At 51.0% G+C, this 23,738-nt stretch overlaps 11 protein-coding genes across 11 annotated transcripts; 7 read left to right on the plus strand and 4 right to left on the minus strand.

The window, feature by feature from the left end:
- Positions 1-52: 52 nt before the first annotated feature.
- BJX67DRAFT_355330 (NADH dehydrogenase [ubiquinone] 1 alpha subcomplex subunit 1) lies at positions 53-1,474 on the plus strand. The gene is made up of 4 exons (XM_071029298.1): positions 53-235; positions 383-479; positions 675-769; positions 853-1,474. The coding sequence occupies exons 1-4, from the start codon at positions 188-190 to the stop codon at positions 871-873; spliced, it is 261 nt and encodes an 86-aa protein (XP_070885600.1). The 5' UTR covers positions 53-187; the 3' UTR covers positions 874-1,474.
- On the minus strand, positions 1,451-3,684 carry BJX67DRAFT_355337 (putative AP-3 adaptor complex subunit mu). Its single transcript, XM_071029299.1, has 3 exons — positions 3,608-3,684; positions 3,125-3,544; positions 1,451-3,058 (listed from the first exon to the last, which is right to left on the minus strand). Exons 1-3 carry the CDS (start codon positions 3,649-3,651, stop codon positions 1,612-1,614), a joined length of 1,911 nt encoding a protein of 636 aa, XP_070885601.1. The 5' UTR covers positions 3,652-3,684; the 3' UTR covers positions 1,451-1,611.
- On the plus strand, positions 3,673-4,073 carry BJX67DRAFT_355338 (uncharacterized protein). The gene has a single exon (XM_071029300.1). The coding sequence runs from the start codon at positions 3,826-3,828 to the stop codon at positions 4,033-4,035; it is 210 nt and encodes a 69-aa protein (XP_070885602.1). The 5' UTR covers positions 3,673-3,825; the 3' UTR covers positions 4,036-4,073.
- A 1,124-nt stretch (positions 4,074-5,197) lies between these two features.
- BJX67DRAFT_381848 (uncharacterized protein) lies at positions 5,198-5,986 on the minus strand (the record flags this gene model as incomplete). The annotated part of the gene is made up of 1 exon (XM_071033090.1): positions 5,198-5,986. The coding sequence occupies one exon, from the start codon at positions 5,984-5,986 to the stop codon at positions 5,198-5,200; it is 789 nt and encodes a 262-aa protein (XP_070885603.1).
- Positions 5,987-6,387: 401 nt separating this feature from the next.
- BJX67DRAFT_134048 (putative SNF2 family helicase/ATPase) lies at positions 6,388-10,939 on the plus strand. Its single transcript, XM_071024578.1, has 5 exons — positions 6,388-6,836; positions 6,927-6,953; positions 7,012-7,155; positions 7,225-10,191; positions 10,258-10,939. The coding sequence occupies exons 1-5, from the start codon at positions 6,726-6,728 to the stop codon at positions 10,360-10,362; spliced, it is 3,354 nt and encodes a 1,117-aa protein (XP_070885604.1). The 5' UTR covers positions 6,388-6,725; the 3' UTR covers positions 10,363-10,939.
- Positions 10,940-11,135: 196 nt separating this feature from the next.
- On the minus strand, positions 11,136-12,853 carry BJX67DRAFT_381850 (hexadecenal dehydrogenase; the record flags this gene model as incomplete). Its single annotated transcript, XM_071033091.1, has 4 exons — positions 11,136-11,503; positions 11,558-12,357; positions 12,418-12,648; positions 12,708-12,853. 4 exons carry the CDS (start codon positions 12,851-12,853, stop codon positions 11,136-11,138), a joined length of 1,545 nt encoding a protein of 514 aa, XP_070885605.1.
- Positions 12,854-13,288: 435 nt separating this feature from the next.
- BJX67DRAFT_133834 (arylamine N-acetyltransferase family protein) lies at positions 13,289-14,704 on the plus strand. The gene is made up of 3 exons (XM_071024575.1): positions 13,289-13,899; positions 13,955-14,000; positions 14,049-14,704. The coding sequence occupies exons 1-3, from the start codon at positions 13,487-13,489 to the stop codon at positions 14,553-14,555; spliced, it is 966 nt and encodes a 321-aa protein (XP_070885606.1). The 5' UTR covers positions 13,289-13,486; the 3' UTR covers positions 14,556-14,704.
- A 265-nt stretch (positions 14,705-14,969) lies between these two features.
- BJX67DRAFT_381852 (RraA family protein) lies at positions 14,970-15,928 on the plus strand (the record flags this gene model as incomplete). The annotated part of the gene is made up of 4 exons (XM_071033092.1): positions 14,970-15,026; positions 15,097-15,169; positions 15,251-15,669; positions 15,752-15,928. 4 exons carry the CDS (start codon positions 14,970-14,972, stop codon positions 15,926-15,928), a joined length of 726 nt encoding a protein of 241 aa, XP_070885607.1.
- On the minus strand, positions 15,786-17,590 carry BJX67DRAFT_133923 (3-ketoacyl-coA thiolase peroxisomal A precursor). Its single transcript, XM_071024577.1, has 3 exons — positions 17,415-17,590; positions 16,903-17,347; positions 15,786-16,842 (listed from the first exon to the last, which is right to left on the minus strand). Exons 1-3 carry the CDS (start codon positions 17,422-17,424, stop codon positions 16,044-16,046), a joined length of 1,254 nt encoding a protein of 417 aa, XP_070885608.1. The 5' UTR covers positions 17,425-17,590; the 3' UTR covers positions 15,786-16,043.
- Positions 17,591-18,142: 552 nt separating this feature from the next.
- BJX67DRAFT_133840 (uncharacterized protein) lies at positions 18,143-19,447 on the plus strand. The gene is made up of 4 exons (XM_071024576.1): positions 18,143-18,362; positions 18,419-18,770; positions 18,853-18,917; positions 18,970-19,447. The coding sequence occupies exons 1-4, from the start codon at positions 18,258-18,260 to the stop codon at positions 19,063-19,065; spliced, it is 618 nt and encodes a 205-aa protein (XP_070885609.1). The 5' UTR covers positions 18,143-18,257; the 3' UTR covers positions 19,066-19,447.
- Positions 19,448-19,824: 377 nt separating this feature from the next.
- BJX67DRAFT_355355 (uncharacterized protein) lies at positions 19,825-23,192 on the plus strand. The gene is made up of 4 exons (XM_071029301.1): positions 19,825-20,130; positions 20,189-21,247; positions 21,303-21,901; positions 21,956-23,192. Exons 2-4 carry the CDS (start codon positions 20,207-20,209, stop codon positions 22,860-22,862), a joined length of 2,547 nt encoding a protein of 848 aa, XP_070885610.1. The 5' UTR covers positions 19,825-20,130; positions 20,189-20,206; the 3' UTR covers positions 22,863-23,192.
- Positions 23,193-23,738: the final 546 nt, after the last annotated feature.

Consider the following 23,738-nt stretch of genomic DNA (forward strand, 5'->3'; position numbering starts at 1 on the left):
TTGAGCTAAGCCGTTTTAGGACATCCGACCTCACCACCAGGGCACCTGGGCACGAGAATCGACCTCGGGACTGGGTGCGCATTGCTCTCTGGCATCACGACGACATTACCAGGATCAATCAATTGTTTCCCTCGCTGCCAACCGGAACCGACCAAGTTCTTTGACCTACCGCTCTCACTAGTCTACCATGGGTGTTCCTTTTGAAGCACTGATCCCCTATGGGATCGTTGTTACTGTATGTCCTCCCCGCCGACCATTGGATACCACTCCAGACATTCAGGAACACTCGGTGTAGAGCTATTGGATACCGTTGGGTTTCTTCTAGCTTTGCTATTTCATGATCTGTAGCCTGTCCTTGAACCAGCCATTCTGACAATACTAGATGTTCGGTGTGACTGGAGTCGGTCTATGGGGCGTGAAATACTTCGCGAATGATGGAAAGAAAGCTCGGTGGAACAGGGATCTGTGGGACAGAGTACGTCTACCGTCATATTTTTCGTACGGCCTTTAGAAGTTCCCTCCGTGCCTCTGACTTGTGCTCGTGAGTTGCGATGTTCAATCTTGGCTAATCTCTACACAGCAAAGTACGTGAATCCAAACATTAAAAGAGAGACTTTTCAAGATCATGTTGCTTTCTTATCGTGGTCCCATGACTGACAATTGGCGATGCAAAGTGATGGAGAGAGATTACAGACTCACAGGGTCTCTCCGAGGTCAATCAACAAACGTGGAGGCTCCGAAGGGGTTCGAACTCAGCAACCCATGGAAGGCGCGTTTTCACTGATTTTCCCCTGATACGATTCTGAATCTCTCGTAGATCCTTTTTAACCCAAGCTCTAACATCTGTTATAGGTTGAGAAACGCCTATATTAATCTGCATCTCCTTCTCCGCGATTTTCCCCTTCCCGTCTACGCCTCGAATGATCGACTTCTCCGACGCCCTTTTATCTGCCTCAGTAGGATATAGAGCCCAGATCCTTCCTCGCCGTGTTTCTATATACAGCAGGCTTGGCTTTCTGTGAAACCGTGGCTACTCCGCATACCACACTGGGTAACATGTTGCATCCAGAGAATTTGTTTGTATCATACCATCAATGCCAATAACGTCTCTGAAGAATATCCCCAAAGCGACGACACATTCAGTCCCGTTAAATTAACCAACTGGATAGAGTTTGCAGGGCTTGGGAGGGGTTGAAGAACCAGAGGGATTGTGAGAATGGCGGCACCAACCTGTTGGTAGCCCACAACTGTTTGGTCCATTGTTTAGAGTCCCCGAAAGGCAACCTTGGTCCCACTCGAGACTTTGTAAATATGACCCCCAAGAGTACTGGTGGTGAGAAACAACTTGGACCTTGTAGGGGGCCGATGAATCAATTAAGGACGATACAGGCGCGTATTCGATTGGCCTGCCCCAGAGAGGATACAATATACCTCGGTGATCGGCCAAATGTCCGTGGAAATTATCATTTATTGGGTATTCATCTCCATCATGCTCAAAATGCATCCATCCAAATGCTGGTCCAGACCTTTTCTATATAAGGGATCAAACAGATTGTCAACCAATTTGACCTAGAAAAAGAGATGACATCCTTGTAAATGCAGCCATATTATCTAACATCGCCTTTCTATTCCCTTCCGACTAACACATAGATATTTCACTCCCTTATAGGGCTTCACGCCATCACCAAGCCCCCGACTTCGGCGAGGATCGATGTTTAGACTCTCCACTTTGATACCGGAGGGAAGCCAGCCTCGTACGGAAAAAGAGACGGATGCTGAATTTGGCATCAGGCTGGCGTTGATCTGGGTTTTGGTTTTACGCGGCGCCGTACGGAAGATCGAGAAAGGTGAATCTTGCGAGGGTTGCTGCTTTTTGGGTGGAGGCGTGCGGGATGGTGTGTGCAGCTGTGAGGATGGCTGAGATGGCGACAGTTGCGATGGCCGATCAGGACGCAGCTCAGATGAGGGAGTTGGTGTGTCGTTCTCGAGATTCACGTCTGCTTCTGGAGTAGACGTAGTAGCGGCAGGGCGGCGGGAGGAAGTGGACTTTTTCACTTTCTTCACCCTCTTCTTCTTCTTTGGCTTCGGCTTCAAGGGGTCTGTTTCGGGGTTCTGCTGATAGGATACAGCCGCAGAATCGTCGTAGTAACCTTGTAGTAGGGTTACTTGCGCATCAGTCTCTGCATCTTCCGCTTCTTCCTCGTCCGCGTCGTCAGTGGGATAGCCCACTACGGTGCAGCGGAGTGTGGCTGTTCCGGAGACCGTCCCTGCATCTTTTGTAGGTACTCTCCATTCCAGCACGCCACTTCCGGGTGCAAAAACAGCTTCACCGCGGCTTGCTTTCATATCCGTGATATTTCGCACTGACTGTGGTAAAGGAACTGTAACAATGACTTCTTCGAGTACTGGCCCAGAGTTTCCACCGCTGTTGCTACCCAGGAAAGACGGTGTTGAAGAGCCAGATCCACCCCGACCTGGCCCCGCTCGGGTTACAGATGGGTATCCCGGAAAGTTTGTGTCAAGCGTCAGTCGCACTTCGAAATCGGCACCGACGGGCCCAAGAGATTTTCGAATGTCAACAATCGTCGGGAGAAAAACTTTCTCCATGTGGGTTGGAAATTGGTCCAGGCTGGGATCCAGTGGAAGGAGGTCAACCTCGTACCCTGCAAGGATGAATCGGCCATCAGGAGGAACAAAGCTTAATTCGCCTGGTCGTTCTCGCCATCTCGCCAGCCGAACACAGGGATGAAAAACAGGTAGTTCCAATTTCCGCCCGATAGCATGCCGCCCACCAGGGGCTGTGAGGGTGAGCAATAGATCTGGAACACCAGATACCTTGGCGGTGAAAGCGATTGTGCCTGAAACCAGCGCTGAGAGTAGGCGCCCAGATGGAGCCATTGTAACCGTGAGCGATTCTACAATATCAACGTAGAGTTCATTAGATGTATGCCGAACACCGGGCCGTCTCCACGGGATAGCAGGCCCTTGGGCTATGCTGGATTGTGTTAATGATTGCCTCTTGAGCGCAGAGGGCTGCCCTAAAATTGGGGTTGATGACCTACACGCCCATATCGGGTTGATCTCAGTATTAAGCAAGCCTAAGAAGCCACAACAGGGGGCATACCCAGGTAAACCAACATTTCCCAACAGCTTTCCCATCCACCCAGGCATCTCCACCACTTCCTGAAGAGCATTCAGCTCAGTATTGCACACGACGCCAGCATCGCACATTTCATGAAGCAACTGAGCCACCACATCATAGCTAGATTGGATTTTAGTCGAAATCAATGGAGCTCCGACAAACTCCTCCAGAACATCAACGACACGATGCAGGAACTCGAGAGCGAGGAGGGGCTCCGTGTCTGTTTCGGAGAGGGCTAGAAAGTACAGGTTCGATTGAACAATGGAAAATATTGTGACTGGCGGCGACGTATTTGGGAGATAAATCAGGGATGGGCGCGGGGCTGGATGGGCGAAATAGAGGGGCCGAATGGACGCCGCGGAGGGCGGACGAGAGCGATAGACCTGCTCGACGAGAGGCTGGCTGGGAAACGAGTATGTCAGACCAGAATGGCTGGGGTGTATGGGGTATCACGGCATCACCCACTTATGCTCGTCGTAGATGTAAAGGGCATCGATCTCGCCGCTCATTTTGTCGGCCACACTCGAGCTCGAGCCTCGAATATGGTTTGATCGAATTCCAATCGTCGACTCTGGTCGATTGAATGAACTCATCGCTGTTTCTGCCGTTATTTGCCGCCTTTATCTCCTCAGATTGCTGGAGATTGTTCCGATGCTTGCATTCCCTTTTTACACGTCTATGTGATGGCAACCCCGACGAAAGACAATGACTGGGATATACAGTCTCCGGAAGTTAAACGTATGCTGGCTGCAGAGAGGTATGACGACTGTCTGTCCTGCAGGATCATGGGTAAGTGGATCGACAGACTCGGCCCAATCTCCGGCCTTTTCGGATCTCTTCTGCGTGTTTCAGCAAAGCCTTCGTTTAGCCAGATGCAGTTTACAAATATCTAATATTTTTCTCTACCAGGGTCCGCTGCGTTTATCGGCCTCGGAGTATACAGTTACCACACCGGCATGAGCAATCTACGAAAGCAAGAAGAGACAATTATGCGGAGCGCGACAAAATACAAAATGGGATCCCGTCGACTCGGGATCGCTTCGATTTCTGCGGCGCTGGTCGGCATGGGTGTTTTGCGGGCGTTTAATTGATATATAAGCAAGGACTTGGCCACCCACTCCAATCTGACTGTGGTTGAGACGATGTATATGTTTGAAGCATGTGCACTGGACGGAGTAAAGGGAGGCCTGCGAATTTTCTTTCTTGGTTCATGTTTCTACCACAAGTACGGCAGCCGATACCCTCTATTACAATATTATCACTGCCCGCCATCGCTTCCAAGGATACCTAGAACTGTCCTCCCCATCTTCCAACTCTCCACCAGTGGTGCAACAACCTAACGACGAGTATCTGCGCCTTACATGCTGTGATAATGTCCGCACGGACCTTGAAACCTGGATACTCTAGCCTTAAATTATCCTCGTATTAGGAATCAATCGTGGTCTCACAACATGATTGCAGCCGTGTCCATTTGCTGAGTGAGGGTCACGCAGTCACGTCCAACTCCGAGGAGCTAGGCAAGGCCGCAATGCCGGACATGGCTGTAAGTTCAGATTCCGTCTGGAACGTAGACAGGGTTCAGCTTTATATCCATAGGCTTTTATTCTACGAGAGGGCTGCGCTACGTCTCAGCTCGCCATGAGTGAGGAGAGACATCGGACGTTCTTAGGCTTCAGAGGCGATTCAGTTTCGCGAAGCTAGGCTCAGGTATACTTGGAGCTTTCGACGGAAACCGATCATGAACTAAAATCTATGACATTTCAAAAACGCACGACGTATATATACTCTGCATCACAGTACAATAATATTACCAGGGGTAGATCAAAATCCAGACGTTCATCGGGTATCACCATATCGGATAAGCTCTATGGATGTAATGCGTATGATCCAAGGGATAAGAAACAAGTACACAAGAACTAGGCGTTCGTTGAGGAGAAAAGATAAGGGGACCCGAAACCACATGCAATACGCCTACTTTATGCTCCGAAAATCGAGATGACAACCGCTGCGTGAATTTGGCATACCGACGTTCATTCCGAGGGAAAGGTCGTATCACTAGGCAAAGCGACCGCGCTTGCCGCCTCCAAAAATGTCTCGGTTGTTGCCTATCCCCGACAGGTCGAAGAAATCCGGGAACTGAATTTTCCGTTTCGAGCCGATTCCTACCGGAGAGTCGCGTGTTGAAGTTCGAGTGCCCGGCCGTGGCAGAATGCCGTGGCGGCTTTGATGGCGAGGATTTCGTGGTAGGACTGACACACTCACTGGTGGCTCGATTGGGGTGGATAGGGATGAGTCGGAATTTTGCATATCCATGTCTTGCTCTTGGACTTGCGGGAAAGTTGGTCCGGCAGAAAAGGTAAAAACGGGTGGCCGGTCATGGGTAATGGCTTCGCAGGGTTGGGCTGAGGGAGTCGAGGGTGGCTGCTGTGCGGAAGCTTGTTCTTCTCGATGAGGCGAGACCGGTTTGGACACCTGTCGAGAGGCTTCGGCCTCTGAGGCTTCTTTACGCGTTACGGCAGGGGTAGCGCTGCGGGTCCTCCTCTCTGTCTCATCATCATCGCTCGTATGGCCAAGGCCATCAGTCCGTTCTGTCGCCCATTGGCGAACCCGCCAACCTTCCCCGTCAATCAAACCAAGATTCTCTCGGTCGAGAAAATGCAGCAAGTCTTCAACAGCGTCCTGATAACCTGCTTGCCTGGCCTGTGATTCCGCATACACAGCATTCTTGTAGAGGTTGGTGACTGAGAGGGCGGCGGACTTGAATTGCTGGAGAAGCTGCTCCGGGGGCTGTGAGCGGGGGTTTGAGCTTGGTAATGAGGTATTTAACGACCTCATTGAGTCCATAGCTGCGTTACTTGCTGATAAAGTAACGGTGTTGTGGATTCGATTTCTTTTTGTTGTTCGGGCACCCGAATTTTTTCTTTTTATCCGTTTGTTTCTCGGTACCGAAGTCCAGTGAGAGAGGGGTGATGTGAGCCGTGCCCCAGAGAATCCAAAAGACCGTTAAGGCTCAAAGTTAGAAATCAAGAATATGAAAAAGAGGACAAGCTGAAGGGCAGCCCGACGAAACAAAGAATGTTCCACAAAGAAGCTGTAATCGTCGATGGAGGCGAGATGATGTTGGCTGGGATCTGACAGGGTTCGGTTTCTTTCTCCTGCCTTTGTCATGGTAACGTGACCCACCGCGGGGAAACTCGTCTTCCGCGCATGCTGACTCAGCTCTGACCTCAGCCGAGACTGCGCGCCTTCTCACCAATCAGCGCGCGTCGTGGCCGCTCCTCCAACGAAATTCCATTATTTGCCATCCCAGCGCGACTCTCGCTCTCCGTCCTTTCATCCAACTTCCTTCAACACCATCATTCACGCTCGCTCGGACGAGACAGCGGCTAGATTTGACTTTCTTTGTTTCGTCCTTTTTTCTTGGGGCATCAATCTCTCAGTCAAGGTCTCCAGGCATTATCTTCTCGCTCCATACCAAATTACATACTTCGGCCGCAGCCTCTTTTGGAGCATCTACACCGAATTTCACCCTTGAATTTAGAACACAAGCCCGTTGCTTGCGCAAGGCGCGCAGCTCGCAGTTATGGCGCCTGCAGCTGTTCCTACTTCAGACTCGCCGTCTCAGGCAGATACTCCTATGACTGATGCGAATGAAGAGCTCGTGCCTGTGGATCCTGTGGACGCGAAGATGACGGTATGTGCAAGGCAATGAACCTATCAGTGTTACTTTTGGCTTTCATTTATTTGCGGCGTTATGATATATCCCATTGCTAAGCTGCTCAAGGGATACCAGGACACTCCGGACTACACGGTAACTTTGCTGCGAACGTTTCCTGCTGCGCTGCGTTGGCTAACAAGATTACCTTCAGGATTCGGATACAAACCCCAACACTACTGCAAGCAGTATTGCAGGTGATACTATTCCTATGGACGGCCGGAGGCGAAGGTCCGAAGCATTTCACATGAGAAAGAATATGTTCGGCAAAAAGCACGGCCACTTGAATGAGAACAAGGTGCGATAAAAACACTTCTATCTACCTGAAGGTAGGGTTTGACTATTTCTTACACACTTTCTCCTACAGGAAGACGATTCGATTCGAAGGTTCCGCTACCTACTTGGCCTGACTGATCTCTTCCGTCACTTCATCGAAACAAACCCTAACCCCCGCATTAAAGAGATCATGGCCGAAATCGATCGGCAAAATGGTGAGGGAGAAGCGAAAGCAAAGCGAAAAGGTTCATCGCGGTCAGGGGGCGCGGGCGGCGATCGACGACGGCGAACAGAACAAGAGGAAGATGCCGAGTTACTGAAGGATGAGAGGAGCGGCGGCCAAACCGGGACTATCTTTCGGGAGTCTCCACCATTCATCAAGGGCGAAATGCGCGATTACCAGATTGCTGGATTAAACTGGCTCGTTTCCTTGCATGAGAACGGGATTTCGGGTATCTTGGCGGATGAGATGGGTCTCGGCAAGACCCTCCAGACGATCTCATTTCTAGGGTACCTTCGGCACGTTTGCGATATCACTGGTCCTCATCTTGTCGCCGTCCCTAAATCCACATTGGACAACTGGAAGCGAGAGTTTCATAAATGGACGCCCGAAGTCAACGTACTCATCTTGCAGGGTGACAAGGAGGAGCGCCACAAATTGATCAACGAAAGGCTTCTGGACGAGGATTTCGATGTTTGCATCACCAGCTACGAAATGGTTCTGCGAGAAAAGTCGCATCTCAAGAAATTCGCATGGGAGTATATCATTATTGATGAAGCCCATCGAATCAAGAATGAAGAGTCCTCGCTTGCCCAAATCATTCGTGTGTTCAACTCTCGGAATCGCCTCCTGATTACTGGCACCCCGCTTCAGAACAATCTGCATGAGTTATGGGCTCTTCTCAACTTCTTGCTACCGGATGTCTTTGGGGACTCGGAAGCCTTTGATCAGTGGTTTAGTAACCAGGAGGCGGACCAGGACACGGTTGTGAAACAGCTTCACCGTGTTTTACGGCCGTTCTTACTGCGTCGCGTGAAGAGCGATGTGGAAAAGAGTCTGCTGCCGAAAAGGGAGATCAATCTTTACGTCCCTATGTCACAGATGCAGGTGAAATGGTATCAAAAGATCCTCGAAAAGGATATCGATGCCGTGAATGGAGCCGCTGGGAAACGGGAATCTAAGACACGACTGCTGAATATCGTCATGCAACTGCGCAAATGCTGCAACCATCCCTACCTCTTTGAGGGAGCAGAACCTGGCCCTCCATACACAACGGACGAACATCTTGTGGACAACGCCGGCAAGATGGTGATTTTAGATAAACTCCTGAATCGCATGCAACAACAAGGGAGCCGAGTCCTCATTTTCTCTCAAATGAGCCGCGTCCTGGACATCTTAGAAGACTATTGTGTCTTCCGGGATTTCAAGTATTGTCGTATTGATGGAACCACTGCTCATGAGGATCGGATCGCCGCGATTGATGAATACAACAAGCCAGGGTCGGAAAAGTTCATATTCCTTCTTACCACGAGAGCCGGAGGGTTGGGTATCAACTTAACAACAGCTGACATTGTGGTTCTCTACGACAGCGACTGGAACCCTCAAGCCGATTTGCAGGCTATGGACCGTGCTCACCGTATCGGCCAGACCAAACAAGTGGTCGTTTACAGGTTCATCACAGAGTCGGCTATCGAAGAGAGGGTTTTGGAACGTGCCGCCCAGAAGCTACGACTTGACCAGCTCGTTATCCAACAGGGCCGTGCTCAACAACAAAGCAAGAACGCTGCGTCCAAAGATGAGCTGCTTGGTATGATTCAGCACGGTGCCAGCGAAATTTTCCACAACAAGGGCGCTACCGGAACGCTCGCTGAGGGCAAGACGATCACGGACACCGACTTCGATGCCATTCTGACCAAAGGTGAGGAGAGAACCGCGGAGTTGAGTAAGAAATACGAGAAATTGGGCATCGACGACTTGCAGAAATTCAATTCGGAAAGCGCCTACGAGTGGAATGGCAAGGACTTTGCCGACAAAAAGAAGGATATTATCTCGATTAACTGGATTAATCCCGCCAAGCGTGAGAGAAAGGAGCAGTCCTACTCCATTGATAAATACTACCAACGTACTATCCCTGGTGGTGGACGGACAGCCGACCCGAAGCCCAAGGTCCCCCGCGCACCGAAGCAGATTGTCATTCATGACTGGCAGTTCTTTCCCCCTGGCCTCCAGGAGCTCCAGGAGAAGGAAACCGCTTACTTTCACAAGGAAATTGGTTACAAAGTTCCTCTTCCCGATGGGCCGGATGACGAGCTTAGTGAACGTGAAGCTGAACGCGACCTTGAGCAGCAGGAAATCGACAACGCAGTACCCTTGACGGAGGAAGAGGTCCTTGAGAAGACAAGAATGTCAGAGGAAGGCTTCTCTAACTGGAATCGTCGCGATTTCCAGCAATTCATCAATGGATCCGCTAAATTTGGACGCACAGACTTCGTCGGGATCGCTACCGAGGTGGACAGCAAAGAGCCCGAAGAAATCGAGGAGTACGCGGAGGTGTTTTGGAAGCGATACACCGAGATTCAGGATTATCCCAAGTACCTCAGAGTCATTGATCAAGGAGAAGAGAAACTCCGAAAGATGGGTCATCAACGCAAGATGCTGCGGAAGAAGATGGAGATGTACCGTGTACCACTCCAGCAGCTCAAGATCAACTACACTGTCTCGACTACGAACAAGAAAGTCTACACCGAGGAGGAGGACCGTTTCCTGCTGGTCATGCTTGATCGATACGGCGTCGACGGCGAAGGCCTGTACGACAAGATCCGAGACGAAATCCGTGAATCGCCCCTCTTCCGATTCGACTGGTTCTTCCTTAGCCGTACCCCCGTCGAAATCGGCCGTCGCTGCACGACGCTGCTTAACACAATTGCTAAGGAGTTTGAGACAGACGGCAAGGCCAACGGAGAGAGCGGCAAGGGTCGCGGTCGTGATCGAGAGGAAGACGGACTCGAAGATGAAGACGATGCACCCGTGAAGAAGAAGGCCAGAGGGGGTGCAGTGGTATGCCTTACCCCATCAATCCTCCCCTCCTCCCGAAACCCCTCGCTAATGAAAATTATTCCCCAGAACAAGCAAGTCAAAGCCGTCAAGAGCGGTAGCAAAGCGAACTCAGCTTCTACATCCCGAGCCTCGTCTACGAACCCTCCTAAGTCGAGGTCTCGAAAGAAGTGATCCGACAGGTTCAATATAACCACCATATGTTGTATTATTGTATGTGATTTTGGCAAAGTTCTCGGTTGTAGAAGAGCGCGCTGGATGGTGGTCGGCTTGCTTGCTTGTTCGTTTGGTCGGGGAATTATTATCTCTGCAAGTTACCCACTTGTTTTACTTCTTCTTTCAACAAGGTCTTCTATTAGGAATTCGATCTCGGGTCGGGCGTTGGCATAGATGCCACTGGTTAGTGTTTCATCATATTTTTCATTATGTATGGTTTTCAATTCTCAGTTGTTCATGGTGACTGCTTGAGGTGAAATATAGTAGTGTTAGGAAAATCAATAGAGAGAATACTTTACATATTAAGCACCATACGAACAGAGCCTCAGCTTCAACCAAGGCCTTGATTGGCAAGCTTGAGTGGAACATCTTAAGGCAACATATATCATCATCATAGTAATTCACAAAAGGTAATTGATCAACATCAAGGAATTAGATAGAGTGAAGGATACAGCCAAAGTGTTCATCCAAATTGGTATCCTAAAGCTTCGAGGCCCGCCGTTCGAGAACCTGCAGGACGAGATAGGCCACTGAAAAGGAGAGAAAAGTGAGTACTTATTCGAAAGTTATGACAAGGAGATAGCAGAAAGATAAGACAGAGAATTAACTAGGAGCAGCACAGATCATGTGAATCATGTGAAATCACAAGAGTGGCAGATATTACACAATATGTTATAAGGTAGTAGGAGAGACGGTTAAGAGAAGCTGGAGAAAAGACACGAGAGGTCCATTCACTCACCAGCAGCAACAACCGCGGCCCGGCCAACGCCAGCTTTAGCCGACCCTCCGCCCAGCGTGAAGATAAAACGTAACCAGCCCAGGCGAGTCTTGTGACCCGAGCGGTCAAAGTCGGGGATAAGGGTACTAGCCGATTTGAACTTGCTCAGTTTTCCTGCGTAAGGCGGGTATCTGATAGCAAGGAGAGACTCGAGCCAGCTTGGACTGGTTGTGATGGTGCGACGGTGCACGAACACATCGAAGCTGGTACGTCCACGGTAAGCGCCATAGCCACTCTCACCAACGCCGCCGAAAGGCAGTGTGGGAATGTGTAGAGCGGCATCGTTGACGGAGACACCACCGGAGCGGGTCTTGGAAAGGACTGTCGGGATTAGTCATGAGTATTCGGTGGAGTATGGCGGGAGACGGTGCTTACTCTTGTCAGTGTCGGCTTTTGAACCGAACGGGTAGAGACCCAGTGGTGTGCTCTGGATGCCGTTGGCGATATTGACGGCCTCATCCACATCGTCGACAGGGAGGATAGGGATAAGTGGGCCAAAGCTCTCCTGCACGAGCAAAGAGTCGTCGGGGGAATCAACTTGGACTAGAGTGGGCTCAATGAAGAGGTCCTTCTCATCCATAGTGCCACCCATGAGAATCTTGCCCTTAGAGTTGTCGATCATGGCCTTGAGACGACGGAAGGCACCTTCGTTGACAATTCGAGAATAGTCAGGCGATGCCTTGGCGCCTCGAGGGTAGAACTCCTTGTACGCCTTTTTGAACTCCTCAACTACAGCAGGCACGATGGTCCTATCGACCAGGAGGTAGTTTTGGGAAGTGCAGACCTGTCCTGCGTTCATAAGCTTACCCCAGAGCAGTCTTCGCGCAACGAGTCGAGGGTTGGCGGTTTTGGTGACAATAGCCGGGTTGATGCCGCCCAGCTCGAGAACAACAGGAGTCAAATGGGGAGCAGCTGCCTTCGCAATGATGCGTCCCACAGTAGCACCACCCGTGAAGAAGATCTTATCCCATCGTTCCGCGAGCAGCGCCTGGGTCTCAGGAACACCTCCTTGAATGACTTTGTAGCAGGACGGGTCGAGCGCAGATTCGAATATCTGCTGCATCACAACAGCACTCTTTGGAGCATTTTCACTAGGTTTCATAACGACTGTGTTTCCAGCGGCGATGGCACCGAGGACAGGTCCAATGGTCAATTGGAAGGGGAAATTGAAGGCACTAAACCGGGTTTATTAGCACACGACGGCATGATCTCACTCAGACAGGGATGTTCCGCACCCAATCACCAACACGGTGCCCAGAGGATCCTTGCGGATCTTGGGGTTCATGAACTTCCATGTAAGATCGATATCCTCGGCTTTCTCGTCCTTGACCCATTTGTGGAGGTTCCGGGAAATGAAGACGATGTCATTTTCCAACCAGGTCGTCTCAGCGACTTCGGATTCAAAACGCGGCTTGTTCAGATCGATCCGGAGGGCTTCAACGATCTGTTGCTCGTGGTCCTTGATCCTGGGTGGCGGGGAAAGGTCAGTCAATGACGCGACCGGAGGAGGTGCGGAGGGACTCACGCCCAGTAGAGCTTCCGAAGCTGAACCAGTCGGAATTCTACATCGCGGGTCTTGTGCTCGAGAAAGGTCCTTTTGAGGCGAGCTACGCTTTCTTGGATCTCCTCGATGGGGGTATATTGGAGCTCGGGGATGTCGGATGCGCCCATGGTGGGAAGATGGGGGGTGGTGAACGGCTGCGGGCAAGCTGTCAGGGGATTAAATCGATGGGAAAGCGGTATTACGCGATCTGGAGATGTATTCGACGGGGTTGTTCGAGGGCCGAAGAAAAGAAGTCAAGCAGAGGACGGAGAGCGGCCGACCAGCAGTTTTATCGGCGACGCGCATGTGCCGCAGAGCTCACAGTTCCCCCTCAGCCTTCAACCGCGGCTGTTGCTCAACGCTAGTCGGGGAATAAGCATCTTGTCCAGCGAGTAGCGTCTCCTAATTGGCTGGTGGACGTCATGCTCGCAAGCACTGCTCTTTTTGTCGGATGGACTGGAGAAGGGTGTCTGGGGAAGCCTTCCAGAAGATGATCGGAGATATTCTGAGGGTGAGCTGCTTGATGTCTTCAGCAATCACCCTACAACAACACTCGATCAACCACGCAGTCATCATCAGTGATTGAAATGCTGCTCTTCGCTGGATTAATAATGGACCAGGAGTATGACTGATACCTGCTTGGTCTAGGCCGCTCGTATCCGAGGAGCGAAAAGGGAAACACCAGTGTATAAAGAGCCCCGCAAAATGAACTCCAGATTGCCTCACAAAAATCTCTTCCGCCACACCTCCGCAGAGACACAATGACGGCAGTATACACCCCAGATCAGCTCGAAGCCTATTTGCAGCGCATCAAGTACGCCAACTCAACCTCGAAAACCGGGGCAGAACACCCTCGCCTACAGCAGCTCCAACAGTTTATCCAGGAAGATGCTCTGGCAGCGCTTACGGAGCTTCAACGTCGACACCTAGGCTCAATTCCTTGGGGCAATTCAGCGATCCACTATTCACAGCATCACAGCATCTCCACACATCCGTCAGCGGTTTTTGAGAAGCTGGTTGTCCGCCGACTGGATGGCTACTGTATGGAAAACACCAACCTGCTTTATGTCGTTCTTCGGTCACTTGGCTATCAAGCGTACCCCGGGGCGGGGAGGGTGTCCAAAACCCCGGCTAATCCCAATGTTATTGGTGCGGACGTCCGTTATGCTCCATTGTATGTCTCTTATTCTTGATTTAAGTGAAGATTATTGCTAATTAACGTTAATTAGAGGACACATGGTGCTCATAGTGACCATAAATCAGCGTAGATATATGGTACAGAATTCAATATCGGTGTTTGTGACACTCAACTAACATTAGTAGGTTGACGTGGGTTTTGGAAACAATGTACCAACCAGGCCATTGCCGCTGGAAGAAAATACGATTACCAGGAATATTGCACCCACGGAAATGCGACTAATCAAAGAGTCCCTCCCGGAGTCCGTCGACCAGTCCCAAAAGGCCTGGATTTACCAGATCAGGTTCAGCACAGAAAGTGACTGGATCCCGATATACGCATTTACCGAAATGGAGTTCTTACCCCAGGATTTCGCAATGATGAACTTTAGCACTAGCAAGGGGTCCACTAGTTGGTTTACGCAGGCGGTGGTCTGTGTTCAACTCCTGCTGGATGAGGCGGAGGGAGAACTACAAGGGCTATATATCCTTGCCGGGAAGGAGGTGAAAAGGAGAATCCACGGAAATACGGAGGTTGTCCAGACGCTGCAGGACGAAGAGGACAGAGTAAAGGCTCTTGAGAAGTGGTTTGGCATGCGACTTTTGGACCATGAAGTAGCAGGAATCGTGGGTTTGGGAACTGAGATGAAGTAATGAACTTTCCTAACTTATTTCTCTCATACAGTTGAAGGAGTTCAAAGTTGAGCCTCAGGTGGCCTAGGAAGCCATGTATATAACCGTACAGCGAAATGATGTAGCTGAGTATTGGTAGATGATTTGCCGTATATTTTCTCATCGAATATCTTTCTCGAATGAACGGACGGAATGATGTCAGAAAGTGGTCGACTCGCAGCCGTCTGATCCTCGGCTATTGGCGCTATCGGGGAACTTGGTATATGCATCGTACCGTCCTGGCTCTGACCTTCACTCGCCCCGAGCGATTAGATCTTGATGGAATCGATCCGTCTCATCCCTGGGCTTCTGTCGCATATTCGCCCTTCTATTGTGCCTCGTTATTCCTCACGATCTCCCCTCTTATCACCCTCCGCCTTCCCCGCATCACGCATGATGTCGACCTCGCTCGAGGAGAAGCTTGCTACTCTCCATAATTACTCTGCCTGTGATGTATGACAGACTTACGAAGAAAAGCGATAACGAATCCAGAACGTAAGCTAACTCAATGAGTTCAATCAAGGTGTCAGACGCCTTGCTCAAACTCCAAAAACCGGGCTCGGGAGCTCCAAGAGCAGGACATCTCGCCGACTTTAGTAAGACTGCCCTCCTCTGCCCTCAAGTTATTTATCTCCTTGCCGTTGAGCCATATACTAACGCGAAACAACAATAACAAGCCCCCTTCTCCCCAACTCTCGGCCGCAACACCACCACCCCCAAAATCATTGCCCGGGCATCAACCATCAAGTTCATCCCCAAGGAGGACCCCCTCCCCTCCGCGCCCGGATTCTCAGAATCAAACACCTTCCCGCAGGGGAAACATTGGGTTGACTGTACCGAGCCCGGCACAGTCGTGGTGATCGAGCAGCCCAAGGACCAGCACTGCGCTGTCGTCGGTGGGATCATGGCCGTGCGAATGAAGTACCTCGGTATCAGCGGTGTTGTCGTGAATGGGCGGATCAGAGACCTTGCCGAAATTCAGGGGTGTAATTTGCCTGTATGGGCGAAGGGGACGTCGACGGTCGGGACGGGGGCAGAGGCGAAACCGGGGCTGAGGGGAGTGAGTATTGATGTTGGGGGTGTTGTTGTGAGTCAGGTAGGTCGGTCTATTTTCCTATGTCTGTGTGAGAGGGATGACTTGGGGCTTGGGTAAGACTAATTACTCTGTCCTATGGTAGGGAGATATCATCTTCTGCGACCCGCTAGAAGGGGTTGTGGCCATCCCCCGGAACCTGCTTGACGAGGTTCTGCAGCTGATGCCGAAGATCGTTGCCATGGATGACAAGGTAAAGGAGGCAGTAGAAAAGGGGTCAAGTGCTTTTGATGCGTTCAAGCAATTCAGGTCCAAGGTCTGAACACGAGAAACAAATTTTATGGACATAACATACAGTACATTCAATACCCTCAATATACACTGTGCAACCGCTGCATGATAAAGGACGGGGAATCTAATGATACCAGCTCATTTTCTTACTCGGCAACCCAGACAGCAGCCATACCCATACCAGTACCGACACACATGCTGGAGACACCAATCTTCTTATTAGTGCGCTTCAGTTCGGTCAGCAATGTGCTGATCTGCCTGGCACCGGTGCAGCCGAGAGGGTGGCCGAATGCGATTGCGCCGCCCTTGGGGTTGATCTTCTCCTGGGGCAATCCGAGCTCATTGATACACCACACGCACTGAGAGGCAAAGGCCTCGTTGATCTCATAGATGTCGACATCATCTTTGGTAATACCGGCCTTCCCAAGGGCAACGGGGATAGCCTTCCATGGACCAATACCCATGAGCAAGGGCTTGACACCGACGACGCTCGCGGAAACAAACTTGCCGATGATCTTCTGGCCCAGGCGCTCGGCGGTGGAACGCTTCATCAAGAGGACGGCAGCCGCGCCGTCCGAAATCTGGGAGGCATTACCAGCGTGGATGGAGCCGTCTTTGGCGAAAGCAGGACGGATCTTGCCGAGAGACTCGGCGGTGATGCCGTCGCGGATGCCGTCATCAGCTTTGACAGTGATGGTCTTCTCCTCGTTGGTCTTGGGGTCGGTCCACTTCACGTCTAAGGGGAGAATCTCCTCGTTGAAAAGGCCAGCCTTCTGAGCCTTAACGGCCTTTTGATATGATGAGGCAGCAAAGGCGTCCTGAGAAGCACGACTGATGTTACGGTCCTTGGCCATGTTTTCGGACAGAACACCCATGGGCACCTTGCAGTTGGCGGCCTCTTCGTGATTCTCAAGGAGGTCAGAGAACTCGGTAACAGCACCGGGGCTATATTGAACCAATTCAGCGCCTAACTCCTTGCAAAGAGAGATACTCAAAAATACTCACCCGTATTGAGAAGTCATGCTCTCCACACCAGCGCCGATGCCGACGTCGATGGTACCTGCCTTGATAGCATTGGCGATATCCACGATCGCCTGCAATCCACTGGAGCATTGACGGTTCAGACCCTTGACTGCTGTACTTTCGGGGAAGCCCGCCACTAGGGCGGCAGCTCGGAATTCCGTTGCACCACCGCCAGGAGCAAGTACAGTTCCAACTGAGATATCTTCAACGAGGCTGGGGTCGATGCCGCTGCGGTCAATCACACCCTTGAAGACACCCGCAAGGATATCAGCCGCGGCGGTGTCTTTGAAACCACCTTTGCCACCCTTTGTGAGAGCACTGCGGAGCGCACATGTTACGACGACGTCGTCGGGGTTCTTCTCGGTGATCGCCGAGGCGCCCTTCTTAGGCCCCAAGTGGGATGCCACCTGAACTAAACGCTGCTGTGCTGTAACGACAGAATGTTAGCAACTGCAGTCCCCAGCTTTGCGGCCTGAGAAAAAGGACGAGCTTACCACCAGACATGATGACGTCAATAGCTCTGAAAAAGGCAGAGAGATAAGGTACAGAGGAAAATTGCTCGAAGCGACCAAAGAATAGGTACGAGGGAGAGGCAGGCGGATCGGGGAACACAGGGAGCCTCCTTTTATAACCGACAAGGGAGAGAGCCAACCAAGCATGCTCCAGCCCTGGGTCTTCTCCAGCGATTATGTATCCATCCTGTGAAAATGCCGAGGTCTATGGATCATTGTTGTTCCTGGGCAAAAGTCACGAGATCTTTCCCCAAGCGAGGAATTCATGTGAAGATGATGACTCTGGACCTGCTGGGCCTATCGGATGATGGATACCTCTTCGGCGTTATGGGCGCTGTCGAAACTCGGGACTTGCCCTCCTGAGATCCACTCGGGCCTGGGGAGAAGCCGAGTGTTGGTGATGTTGCCCTGATGACAGATGTGTCAATATCGGTGGATCGCCGAATCCTCTCCCTCTGAAAGGTTCTCTCAGGAAATTCGAAGCTGTGGTTTGCCTGTCTCGATAAAATATCGAATCTTGATAGAAATCGAAGTTGAGTTTCGCGGCACTCGTCGCGTCGATCCGTTCTTGTCGGCTGCTGTGACACTTCGGCATTTGAATGATGCACAACTTGACTCCATTTATATATGCTTAGTCAGGTCCATAAATCCTCTGGCAGCCTCAGGAGGACTCCGAAGGAGAGATAACCTTGGATTGGATTTCAACATTGGAACGGTTCGAACCATTCCTAATCAAGCGACACTAGCCACATTCCACGGCTTGATCTTGAACTCCAGAACGCTTCTTGAACTTTGACAACCGACACATCTATATGACCGGCCATCATGCGCACAGTACCGCGAATTTCCCTCCCTCTTTCGCTATCAATACTTAATACATCATGCTTCACATCCACCGGCAGGATCGGACGACAACTACATGGCCCAGCTGTACTTTGAAACTCCCCACCCCCCTGCGACTCACGATTCACTCACTCACAAACTAGAACTGCCTCCTCTCCACACATCCTCAAACTACTTCTACGTCTTTCTCATCTGTCCGCCAATTCTATCACTTTCCCGTGCTGATGTCCAACTCCAACTCCCCTTTCCGCCTATCCACCACCCAACCCACTCCTCCCTCCGAACCCACAGAACAGCCAGAGCCAGAAGAACTCAGAGAAGGCGCCTATTACAGCCCCTACAAACCAAAACGCACGTGGCCCCCCGACATGTCAAAACTTAGTCCGAAACACCAATTCCGGCTTGAGCGCAAATACCGGCGGCGAGCAGCGCTCAAGTATGCAAGGCCGAAATGGACGAAGGCGACTAAGTTGGTGCAGTGGGGTGGGATTGGTTGTATGTACACTCGGCCCGACCTCTTGTCAGAATATTCAGGCGTTCATTGAGTTGTTGGCTAACCCGAGGGGCTTGGCTGCAGTTGTTCTTCTTTATGCATTGTTATTTATGGAGTGGGACGAGAAGGGCGGAACTCCGGTAGAGGAGGTATGTGTTTCAAGGTCCCTGATTTCGCTCGGATTTCTAACTTGGTGCATAGCTTCGCAAATATGTGTTCGCTGCTGTCAAGGAGGCCTTCTCAGCCCCTCCATCTCCGGCTTCGATGAGGCGACCTCACGACCCAGTACGGGAATGAGATTAAACATGCACGAGGAAGAGGGAATTGGGAGTGAGCGGTTGGAAGAATACGCCGCGCTTCGATTGCTAGCTTGCCAGTCGTTACTATGAGGCAACTCATACATTGTACATTATGTCCGTATGACACAAGCTTGGAGTACTCGATTTTTAGAATCTCATGAAGGTTTTATTCATCTCACCATACCCGTGAACCCTGCATTGGCACCTTTGTGTCGATCGTGAAGGCCAGTAGGCGCCCAAATGGGCTCTGCAAGAATGCAATCGAAGCATCCTCCCATTGGTGCTAGAAATATTAATCATTCTGGCACCAAATAATATGCCAAGAGGTTTAGAGATCGTTCGAATGGCAGACAAGAGCTTGAGAATTACGCTGAGGCGTAACAAATGGCAGTATTTTTTTTTTTCTTTTTTTCTTTTCCCATCATCCTGTGAGGGCAATTAATTGACCGGAGTAATGTGATTGTGCATTGCACCTTGGATCAGTATCGCGCTGCTTGCCTCAAGCAACATCACAACAGCAACAGACCACCCAACCCCGCCATTCGTGTATCACGATAACCCCATTGGGGTTGAGATTTGCCCAAGGATGCAGGAGTGACTCGAACATTGAACAATAATTCGATGGATAAAGTTAGGCTGGGCCGTTTTGATCTCTAACCCCAGCAGCTGGAGGGTTGCTCGGGGCAACCTCACTGCCCGCATTGTGTTTACTTCCCCCATTTCGCTGCTGTCCACCCACGTCGTCACCAGAATTGCGGTGGCGTCGGCAGATTGGCTCAGGCAACGGACGATGGTCATGCTTGTTGTCCCCCTCCGACTCTCTCGAAGGCTTCAAATTCCCTTGTTGCCCGCTCTCGGTCCTCGACGGTAAATGCTCCAGCTGAATTCCTGTCCCTACGCTATTGCCTTTGCTTCTCGTTCAATGTCTTTTGCATCGTCGCTGCGCGTCTTGCTTTGCATTTCTTCTTTTTATCTTCGCTTCTCTTCTTCTGCTTGTTTCTGATCTTCTTTACGTTTCCTTTCGCCTTTTCTGCGTCGTCCCGTGTTATTGAATTGCTTGGTTGTAAGTCTTGCATCTACCCGTCTTGTCACCAGCTGCGATGCTAACAGTGTCTCTCCAGATCAAACACAATTTAGACATGGCTCCTAGCACTCAGGTACCCACCATTTTCGACGATGCGACTCGCCCTCCTACCATGACCTCCGTCTTTCGTTCACTTCTGTCGTCCAAGGGCCATAAACGGAATCAGTCTGCCGATGATGCCGCCCGCTCACAGCCATACATGAGCGACTCGTCCAGCACTTCTATTTCTCCCGTAGAGCAGAATTATGCCACGTTCAGTCAACAGCCGCTCGGGGAAATTGTTCCCAACCATGATACTCCGGACAATGGCACGTTTTATGTTATATCGCCGAGTAAACGTGGAAAGGGAGGCTTGCACAAAAAGACAAAGAGCGCCGTTTCTCTCAAGTCCTTCAAGAGCTACATGGAACGCAAAGACAACAAGCCAGAAAAAGCGCCCGAGGACTCGAACAATACACCGAAGAAGGCCAGGTCGACTAATAGTTTCACCGCTATGCTGAAACGGTCCCAGCGCGGGAGGAAGACAGAAGAACAACAGGACATTCCCGACAAGGAAAACAGGAGCCCTTTCGATCCTAGGGACAATACCACTTCCCCGGTTTGGGCTCAATACGGAACGCCAACACCGTCATTCCGCGATGAGCCGTCCCCAGCCCGAAGTCACAACAGGCGAAGGACCTTACAAGAGGAGGTCTCACTATACACCCCTAAGGGCTACTCGCCAGCTCAGCAACGCAATTTCTGCGACTATCAGCAGCCATCCTTGACGAACCGGGCCGCCCCAAAACCTCGGCCAAAATCAGACTTCTTTGTCGGAGGCAACAAGATGAAGGAGCTTTTTGGCCCTTTCCAATCAAGCAAACACAATCAAGCCGGCCAACAAGAATTACCGTCAACCAAAGTGGACTGTGGCCGGCCGCGTGGCCTCTCAAGCCCTGATGCTCGCCCAGAGGTGGACTTGAAGCCGCCACCGAGCCCAAAGAAAACCTCACGCGTACAGGAAGTGATCTCGGCTTTCAATGCGAAGGAGCGCGAAGCTGAGCTGCAGAAACGGCTAAACTCCAAGGATCTTGAAAGCGAGTTCGAGAAGCTCCTTGTTCGTAAACCCGATCTGAAATGGATAACTTTGGTATATCGCTAACCTGCAGCAGGACGCCAGGAATATTCCCCATAATATGAGGGACAAGATGAGATCGCTCGATACGAATATCAAGGCGGACTTTATTGAGAAGGACAAAATCGAGAGTGCTGCATCCCACAGCACTGGCGTGAGCTCGTATGCAACTGAAAGCGCTAGTCGTCGAGGTCGCGGGAAAGAGAAGAAGGAAGACCATGAGGGCCATGACAGCAAAGGGTCCCGGTCACGATCGAGAAGTCGCGGGTTCACCTTTAGCAGGGGCAACTCATCATCGCCATCAAAGAAGTCGCGGCCAGAGAGTGGAATCTCACATCGACGCCCAAAGTCGGCAGATTTCACTACCCCTAACGGTCTTTCAAAGATTCTAAGTCCTTCTACCTCCACTACATCGCTGGCGGCTACAGCACATCGCGATACAGCCACTGATCCCTCGGACTTTGTGCACTATCTGAAAGAGATACAGAAACCAGAAATTATCGAGGTCGGTAAGATACATAAGCTACGAATCCTCCTTCGGAATGAAACCGTCAGCTGGGTTGACAGCTTCATTGCCGAAGGAGGCATGGATGAGATGGTACAGTTGGTCTATCGCATCATGAAGGTCGAGTGGAGGTATGCTTCCCCCCTCAAGCTTAGTGCTTTAAATCATTACTCATTAAGGAATAGGGAGGAGCATGAAGACAACCTTCTCCACGAGACGTTGCTGTGCCTGAAGGCTCTTTGCACAACATCAGTCGCGCTACAACACCTGACCAAGATTGAAGCCGAGCTCTTCCCGGCTTTGCTGAGCATGTTGTTTGACAAAGATAAGAAAGGTCCCAGCGAATTCACTACTCGCGGAATAATTATCAACATAATATTTACCCAGCTCTCAACCGCAGTCTCCACTGAGGATGCCGCAATTCGCGCCGCGCGGATTCTCTCCTACCTTCGAGATCCGGCCGAAGAGAACCAATCGCTTTCATTTATCGCAAACATCTACCAATCTCGTCCTTATAGGATTTGGTGCAAAGAGGTAACTAATGTAACGAAAGAGGTCTTCTGGATCTTCTTGCATCATCTGAACGTGGTTCCGGTAGTGGAATCTAGCACCTCTCTTGGAAGCTATCGCGAACGTCACTTTCCGACCCCTCGACCTCCCGTTCCTGCTGCGCCTTATGTAGGTGGAGTGGAATGGGACGCAACGAATTATCTTGCCTCACATATCGATCTTCTTAATGGCATTATCGCGTCTTTACCGTCAGTGGAAGAACGAAACAAGCTTCGGTCAGAACTCCGGGCATCCGGCTTCGAGAAGGTCATGGGTGGCACTCTCAGGACATGCAAGGAGAAATTCTATTCCTCTGTACACGACTGCCTTAGAACCTGGGTCTCTGCCGCTGTGGCAGACGGCTGGCCGTACCTACTAGTCCGAGAGGGACCGCCTCGGACGGAACCACCGAAGTCTCCTATCAAAGCGAGCCCTAAGAAGAGCGCATTGGCCGACAAGCCTCCCAAGTTGGATCTTGCTCTGGGGGTTCCTTCTAACCACGGTGTATCTCAAGCAAGTGAGCCAATCGGCGATTGGCTGTGAATCTCTGATCGACTTCGCGCGTCTACGGCGTTGTCGATAAACTCCCATCTCCTGCATTGCGTCTTGCATTTTCATAACTACTTCAGACTGATATTTTGGGTATCTCCTCTCGCGGGAGTGGCGCTGGCATTTTGGCGTTTTGGGGGCATTGCTCCATTCATGGTGAAATGATCTTATGAAGTAACGGGGTGTTCAGACAGACTCGACGACTTTGACGTTCCTTTTGCAATTGCATATTGAACCGGCATTGACTGATTATTGTAGTACACACAGACGGTAATTGAACTGAATTGATGAGTAAATGGCCGCGACTATATAGTTCCATTTTCTATAATCCGAAGTGCTATCTATCCTAACACCAAGGGTAGCCCGCTGAAGTGAGAGGCTGGGACTTCAACGGAGAGTAGGACGGAGCCAGGAGAGCTGCAGGGGCCAGGTGCCATGTGGTTCATCACACTTGCCTTGCAAAGACGTGCGCTCGCTCGAAGATGCAAATGAGGACCTCGGGAAGACGCAACCCACGCCCTCTCTGGCAAACAGCGCACTTTCCTTACCGCTGAGGAGGGAGGTGCTGCCAGTACCCGTGGACCCCCTGCAGACCTATCAATCACGTTCCGAACTCGCTCAACCCCAGAAAAGATTTTTTTTTTTCTGCATCATCAATTAGCCCTAGCCCTTGGAATGCCCCTTGCCACGGGCGATAATATGACCCTAGCGTCAGCAGCACCAGCTCCTCAGCCCAAGCTTGGTGTCCAGCCTTGTGTTTTGTATTTACATGGTACTCGAAACTAGGTCGTAGCGAGACAAAGACTCACAAGTGTGTGGCGGCTCCCCCCTCCTCATTTCATGCGAGTGCGAGAGCGAAACAAACTTTGT

Source organism: Aspergillus lucknowensis (genome assembly GCF_044049455.1).
Source record: "Aspergillus lucknowensis strain CBS 449.75 chromosome Unknown BJX67scaffold_24, whole genome shotgun sequence".
NCBI classification, from domain to species: domain Eukaryota; kingdom Fungi; phylum Ascomycota; class Eurotiomycetes; order Eurotiales; family Aspergillaceae; genus Aspergillus; species Aspergillus lucknowensis.

Coding starts and splice junctions, on each gene's coding strand:
- BJX67DRAFT_355337 (XM_071029299.1), bottom strand. CDS start 3,651: ATGAGCGGCGAGATCGATGCCCTTTACATCTACGACGAGCATAA. Junction 3,545..3,607: donor TACATCTACGACGAGCATAA/GTGGGTGATGCC, acceptor CTCGTTTCCCAG/CCAGCCTCTCGTCGAGCAGG. Junction 3,059..3,124: donor GGAAATGTTGGTTTACCTGG/GTATGCCCCCTG, acceptor ATGGGCGTGTAG/GTCATCAACCCCAATTTTAG.
- BJX67DRAFT_355355 (XM_071029301.1), top strand. CDS start 20,207: ATGGCTCCTAGCACTCAGGTACCCACCATTTTCGACGATGCGACTCGC. Junction 21,248..21,302: donor GCGAGTTCGAGAAGCTCCTT/GTTCGTAAACCC, acceptor AACCTGCAGCAG/GACGCCAGGAATATTCCCCA. Junction 21,902..21,955: donor ATCATGAAGGTCGAGTGGAG/GTATGCTTCCCC, acceptor ATTAAGGAATAG/GGAGGAGCATGAAGACAACC.
- BJX67DRAFT_133923 (XM_071024577.1), bottom strand. Junction 16,843..16,902: donor AGCATGACTTCTCAATACGG/GTGAGTATTTTT, acceptor GGTTCAATATAG/CCCCGGTGCTGTTACCGAGT.
- BJX67DRAFT_133834 (XM_071024575.1), top strand. CDS start 13,487: ATGACGGCAGTATACACCCCAGATCAGCTCGAAGCCTATTTGCAGCGC. Junction 13,900..13,954: donor GACGTCCGTTATGCTCCATT/GTATGTCTCTTA, acceptor AACGTTAATTAG/AGGACACATGGTGCTCATAG. Junction 14,001..14,048: donor TAAATCAGCGTAGATATATG/GTACAGAATTCA, acceptor TAACATTAGTAG/GTTGACGTGGGTTTTGGAAA.
- BJX67DRAFT_134048 (XM_071024578.1), top strand. CDS start 6,726: ATGGCGCCTGCAGCTGTTCCTACTTCAGACTCGCCGTCTCAGGCAGAT. Junction 6,837..6,926: donor CTGTGGACGCGAAGATGACG/GTATGTGCAAGG, acceptor AAGCTGCTCAAG/GGATACCAGGACACTCCGGA. Junction 6,954..7,011: donor AGGACACTCCGGACTACACG/GTAACTTTGCTG, acceptor GATTACCTTCAG/GATTCGGATACAAACCCCAA.
- BJX67DRAFT_355338 (XM_071029300.1), top strand. CDS start 3,826: ATGGCAACCCCGACGAAAGACAATGACTGGGATATACAGTCTCCGGAA.
- BJX67DRAFT_133840 (XM_071024576.1), top strand. CDS start 18,258: ATGCGCACAGTACCGCGAATTTCCCTCCCTCTTTCGCTATCAATACTT. Junction 18,363..18,418: donor GACAACTACATGGCCCAGCT/GTACTTTGAAAC, acceptor CTCACAAACTAG/AACTGCCTCCTCTCCACACA. Junction 18,918..18,969: donor GCGGAACTCCGGTAGAGGAG/GTATGTGTTTCA, acceptor CTTGGTGCATAG/CTTCGCAAATATGTGTTCGC.
- BJX67DRAFT_355330 (XM_071029298.1), top strand. CDS start 188: ATGGGTGTTCCTTTTGAAGCACTGATCCCCTATGGGATCGTTGTTACT. Junction 236..382: donor CCTATGGGATCGTTGTTACT/GTATGTCCTCCC, acceptor TGACAATACTAG/ATGTTCGGTGTGACTGGAGT. Junction 770..852: donor AACTCAGCAACCCATGGAAG/GCGCGTTTTCAC, acceptor CATCTGTTATAG/GTTGAGAAACGCCTATATTA.